Below are 6,250 nucleotides of genomic sequence, written 5' to 3' on the forward strand. Positions count from 1 at the left end.
TTCAATTTTATAGATAACTGGGATGTATGTTCCCTACTTTCATGTCAATGAGATTGTGCAGTTTGCAACTTTTTTCTAAGTGCATACATAGTTGTATACCATTGTGCTATTTCAATAATATATGGTCAGTTTTGTGGGGATGGATGTTGGATTTTTGTTATTGTGTGCATAATTTTACAACATTTTTCTCTCTCAATAATAAGGAACCTTAATTGTTGATGAAGCCTTAAGTTGTTTCTTGATATCATGAGGTGATTTTAACAGCATTCTTGAAATGTTTTTAGGTACTTTTCAAGGAAACTTAAGAAACTGAAAAAAGAGCAATGGATAGGTTTTGGATATTAATGAGGTATCAAATTCTCTTTTTACTTGATGATTTAGTTGATTTGTATCTGTCTCTGACTTCATTTTTTGCGATGACTAATAATATGGTTCAAAAATGAACGAAACCAATCTTTGAGTTGGAACCTTATCTTACTTATGTTTCATGTGATATCTAGCAAGATTATATGTATTGTCCGCCATAGTTGTTCTTGGTGATTGTTAATGTACCTAGTTGTACATAATTGTCCCGTTTCATGAATATATTGCATGTTTTATGAGTGTAGATGTTGTATCTTTTGGAATTTGGTAGATGTGTACATAATTTGCACATTATTATCCCGTCTCATGGATATATTGCATGTTTTGTGTGTATGGATGTTAGTTTTGTTGGATTTTTGTAGAGGTGTACATAGTTGTACACCATTGTGCTATCTCAATAATATAAGGTATGTTTTGTGGGTATGGATATTAGATTTTTGTAGGTGTATACATAGTTGTACAAGATTGTGCTCTCTCAAAAATATGAAAAACTAATTCTTGATGAAACCCTAAGTTGTTTTTTGATATCATGAGATGATCTCAATAGCATGCTTACTATGTGTTTAGGTACTTTTCGAGAGAGCTTAACAAAGTGGAGAAGAACAAAGGCCGGGTTTCGTAGATGGACGATTTTTTGGATTTTCGTATTTTAATAGCATGCTTGCTATTTGTTAGATTTTAATAGCATTAGTGGTGCTTAGGTGGACGTTTCAAGTTGTACGTGATGTACAAACTGGTGCATCTTTTCTTGTTTCTGGATTTTTGTAGATGTTGAATAGTTGAGGTGTTGTAATTGTTTGCATCAGCAGGGTTAAGAGTGCTTGAGCGTTGGAGCTGGTGTAGCTAATGAGTTTGGGTTGTAAACAGGTTGTATTTTTATAGATGCGTACATGTTTTTACACCAATGTAAACTAAGCTTTTTAAAAAATGAGAATTATATAGTCATATAGGTACTCTTTTTGTAGCTCTCGGAAAGAGCTTTCCGAATATATAAAGTTTGAGAATTTTGGACAAACGGTTCGAAAGATAAATTGATTTTAATTTTTTTTTATATTATTTAAAATTGTTGGCATCATCATAAGGCACTTTGGACACTACAAATATTTGGATTAAATTGTAAATCAGAAAGGTTATTTATGTACTTTCTACAAAAAAAAAAAGAATAAATTTGTACCTAGTTGAATGAGTTAGGACTAACTAGTATATTTGGATGGGATTTTGGACGAAAACATATTTTTCCCAATGCTAATTGCTAAGCTCGGGGATGGTAATCTAATCCGTGGTTAATAAATGACACTTAAGTCAGGTATGGCTGGGTGATTCTAGACTTTCTTGTACCGAGAAAAAGGAGTGATCATGATCAACCCAAATCGAGCAAAACAAGATATTATCTGTCAACACCAAGTGATTCGTTTTGAAAACGAAGAGACCCATATTGAATCAATCACTCGTTTCAGTCAATTTCGGTAAACAGAATATACAAAAACGCAACAAATCCTCACGGGATCAACGTTTTCTAAGGGTCCGAGTCAAAAGCAAAGGCTAGATAACACTCCACGTGTATATGCCAATCTTGTATCATTCCCAAATCTCTCCTGTCAGCCTCTCTCCCCCTCTCGCCTTAATTCTGTCCCTATATATACTCTCTACATTCCACTAGAACAATGGAAACAAAGGGTATATCAATATCAGAATATACTCTTCCAAAAGAGATATCCATTAATCTCTTCTCAAAACCTTTCTCATTTTGTTGAGATTTTATTCAAAGATGCCGGTTTCGTCATCAGATTCCGGCAACCATGATCTTACAACATCACTGCTTGTTCCAGGAAAAGCCCAAGCAAAAAAAGATGATAATAATAAGATGGGTATTGATGAAATGTTGCAGAGATATTGTGGAGAATTTGGATCATGGCAATTAAAACATTTTATCTTAACTAGTTTAGCTTGGGCATTAGAAGCTTTTCATACAATGGTTATGATCTTTGCTGATCGTGAACCTGAATGGAAGTGTACCAGTAATAATTGTTCTTCAATGGCTAAATCAGTTTGTGGGTTTGAATCCGGTTCATGGGAATGGATAGGTGGATCAAGTGTTTCTACCATTTCAGAATGGGGTCTTATTTGTGGTGATAAGTATAAAGTTGGTTTAGTTCAATCCGCTTTCTTCGCCGGTTGCATGGTCGGTAAGTCTTTTTTTTTTCATCTCTTTCTCTCCGAGCTAGCTAGCCAACTTTAAAATTGTTATTATTTTTTTGACAAGTTATGTCCCTGGACTATTACTTAACTTTTACGAAGAACATGGGTAAAATCGTCATAGTCAGGAGGTTAAGCATTTGGAATCGAATATTACGTATTTGTTCGATGGTCATAATTTCTCCGGAAACTCGAGGGTACTCCAATTTAGCAATGCGAGGCCAACCATACAAAAACTATCGCAACTGATTTAATGGCTAATATATACACCACATAAGCTTAGCCGTCATGCCCTGTTGACATCATTACAAATATTTTTTAATGGAGTCCATAATTAATTAATTATGAGTATTTGCTAAATTTAGAAATAATTAAGAGGTAAATTAAGAAGGTGCATGCATGAGTTGCTTAGTTAAAAATGAACTGTGAATTTTCGAGGACAACAGCTAATTTCTAATTTTTGAATCCTACTTTCTTTATCGGCGCCGAAAATTTTATTACTTTACGTGGTCTGTTTTTATTTTAATTTAGACTAAATTCGGCGATCTATTTTAATTTAATTTATTACGTAATGAGATTTTAAGTTAAATCATCTCCATTCAGAACAAAATCTATGCAGGGTGTCGTGGATTAGTACCCTACGTAATTGAAAAGTGTACTAATTTTCTTAGGATTATCTTAATATCCTGCAAGTTGAGTTGTATTTTGTCATTAAGTATATGCCCCCGACATTGATTTAGATTCCTTTAGATTCCGATCTATATTCGAGGTATTTCATATTAATTTTGTTTTATCAGTTAGAACACGTGTGCTTTGTCTCTTATTTATCAAAATATCTTGTTTTGTTCACGTAAGCACTTCATAACTTTGATCATATGACGACTGACACTTGGGGTTGTCAAATTTCACAGGATTACCAAATGTAGTGGGATTAGTAAGTAATCCATATGAAAGTTGGCAATCTCTACAGTAGCTCTGATGTTCTGTTTTGCACACTTTTGAAACAGTAGTTACATTCCTTGGTTGAACTTGAAGTTCGGTACTCCGGCCGAATCCGGTATATAATCTTCTTCTTTTTTTTACTAAACAACCAGATTCGAATTAGCTTGTCCACAAAAAAAGACAAACACAAAAATACGCTGATTCAAAGATATCCCATACCACGGGAACCAAATACCTACTATCATTTGAAAGACACTAGTGTTTTTTGTCCGAGTAGAAAATGGGATATTCATCATGTGGATCAAGAATTATTGCTGACATATTGTCATGCAACTTGTACGTTGGTTCATCTGTACAGAATGATCGACGCGGGCAGTAGGATGCGCATAAAATAGTATATCATTTGTTCTTGATATATATCGATCCTAAATAAGCCAGCTGCCAGTGATTAATAGATAAAGCAGAAAATTAATAACATTATCAGAAAACATAAGTAAACTTAGGAGGCTGATCAGCAAAGAAAATTAAAGAGGAAAACTACAAAATCTAAGTTAGAGTTAGAGAATGAAGTCGGGGAAGAAAAATAATAGAGACGTGGAGAACGGATATATGTACGTTTGTCACTTTCTCTCAAGGGACACAGTGTAGTGAGTTGGTATTGCGGACGATGCATGTGAAAAAAGAAAGAGGAAAGCAGAAAGCAGCGTCTTTTACTTCTTTTCTCCGTAGTCATCTATACTTTTGCAACTCTATATTTTTCTACAAGAATTATTTGTTTGTCCCTTACCTAACATGAATGATGATTCACGGCGTACTTCTTTTACATGTGAAGATCTGTTTGAAGATTTTGTCGACATGTTATAATATATATTTTGGTTATGCTACTTACTTGCAAGTTTAGAGGTTTGGTAGCCTTGCTTTCAAATTTCGTCGACAAATATGTTAACTGAGTTTCAAATTTTCAGGTGCGGGTGTATTTGGCCATTTATCAGACTCCTTCCTAGGAAGAAAAGGATCTTTAACAGTGGTTTGCGTAATAAACGCCATTTTCGGTTGCCTCACGGCCTTATCCCCAAACTACTGGATCTACACTTTACTACGTTTCCTTACCGGCTTCAGCACCGGTGGCGTTGGCCTATGTGCATTTGTTCTTTCCACCGAACCCATAGGCCCAAATTGGCGTGGTTATGTTGGAATGTCAACTTTCTACTTCTTTTCAGGTGGAATTGCAATTTTATCTGGCATCGCCTACATTTTCCAGTCATGGAGAGCACTCTACATTGCCTCATCCGTTCCGTCGATTCTTTACCTTCTTTTTGTGATTCCGTTTGTGTCTGAATCCCCTAGATGGTACTTAGTTCGCGGGAAAATCGATTCTGCAATGAAAATCATGAAAGACATTGCAAAGGGGAATGGAAAACACCTTCCAGATGATGCCTCCCTCCAACTTGATGATGATAACAGTGAAAACTCGTCATCGAGTGAGGTAGAGAGTTGCAACGGAGAATCCAATGCAGTATCGGGTTCGCTCGTCGACGTTGTCAAGTTGCCTATAACACGAGTACGGTTAATACTAACTGTAGCTATCAATTTCATGTGTTCAGTCGTATACTATGGACTAAGCTTGAACGTGGTAAATCTCGACACCAATCTTTATGTCAACGTGCTACTCAACGCGGTAGCTGAGATGCCAGCATTTACACTAACAGCAATCCTTTTGGATAAATATGGAAGGAAACCCTTAGCTATGGGGACAATGTGGTTCAGTGGAGCATTTTGTTTAGCAGGAAGCTTAATGCGAAGCCATGGACATTGGAAAGTAGTTAGAATGGTGTGTGGAATATTAGGAATATTCGGCATGGCTGGTACTTACAATTTGTTGTTTATATATACGGCGGAACTTTTCCCCACGGTTGTTAGGAATGCAGCATTAGGATGTGCAACACAAGCATCACAGATGGGGGCGATTTTGGCACCGTTAGTGGTGGTTATGGGTGGTGGATTACCATTTGCTGTGTTTGGAGTTTGCGGGATATTTGGTGGGTTGCTTGTATTCTACTTGCCAGAGACTCTAAACCAGCCACTGTATGATACAATTGGTGGGATGCAAGATGGAGAGAAGGCAAGACTTGTTGTCTAAAGCACGTATTAGTTCAAATATTTTTAGTTTTGGTTGTTTTGATTTTCTCTGTAGCTTTCACTGCAAATGATAAATTTCGCCGCAAAATTGGGTTCTTCTCATTAGTCGCACTTTTATATTTGAAAAGAGCCTGTCATCAGTGAAACCTTGTGGCTTTCGGAGTGTGAGCTGCTTAGCTCTATCACCCCATCACATACTACTAGGAGCAAGCCCACCAGCCCAATTGCCACTCTAAAGTGTCAAAGTTGGGTGCCTTGTAACTAATCTTTTTTTCTTTTAAAAGTGAGAGGGTGTAATTGTCGCAAGTGATGGAATTACAAGGAAGAAACAAACAGAGTAATCTCAATTTTGTGATCTATCGGAAATGATTGATGAGGAATATAGATACCCCAATCAATTAGTAACTTAGATGAAAATACAGAAATAAATTAATCCAAAAAATTGGTTTTCAATTGTAATTAGTAATTCCATTAGCACACATCAGACAAAACATTGGCCGGCTGAGCTATCCATCTTTAACCTGTTCTCTATTTTTTTTCCCTGTCACTAATTGAAATTTAATCAAGAGGTGTAAAGTGTGCAAGGCACACATCGAAACGAGCTAGACCG

At 36.2% G+C, this 6,250-nt stretch overlaps 1 protein-coding gene across 1 annotated transcript; it reads left to right on the top strand.

The window, feature by feature from the left end:
* Window positions 1-2,015: 2,015 nt before the first annotated feature.
* LOC113348711 (organic cation/carnitine transporter 4-like) lies at window positions 2,016-5,997 on the top strand. The gene is made up of 2 exons (XM_026592556.1): window positions 2,016-2,549; window positions 4,467-5,997. The coding sequence occupies exons 1-2, from the start codon at window positions 2,132-2,134 to the stop codon at window positions 5,639-5,641; spliced, it is 1,593 nt and encodes a 530-aa protein (XP_026448341.1). The 5' UTR covers window positions 2,016-2,131; the 3' UTR covers window positions 5,642-5,997.
* Window positions 5,998-6,250: the final 253 nt, after the last annotated feature.

The sequence above is a fragment of the Papaver somniferum genome, chromosome 2, assembly GCF_003573695.1.
Source record: "Papaver somniferum cultivar HN1 chromosome 2, ASM357369v1, whole genome shotgun sequence".
NCBI lineage: Eukaryota > Viridiplantae > Streptophyta > Magnoliopsida > Ranunculales > Papaveraceae > Papaver > Papaver somniferum.

Bases quoted from the DNA above. Each gene is read 5' to 3' on its own strand.
- LOC113348711 (XM_026592556.1), top strand. From the start codon at position 2,132: ATGCCGGTTTCGTCATCAGATTCCGGCAACCATGATCTTACAACATCA. The intron at 2,550-4,466 runs GTAAGTCTTTTT...TCAAATTTTCAG, and splicing joins CTTCGCCGGTTGCATGGTCG to GTGCGGGTGTATTTGGCCAT.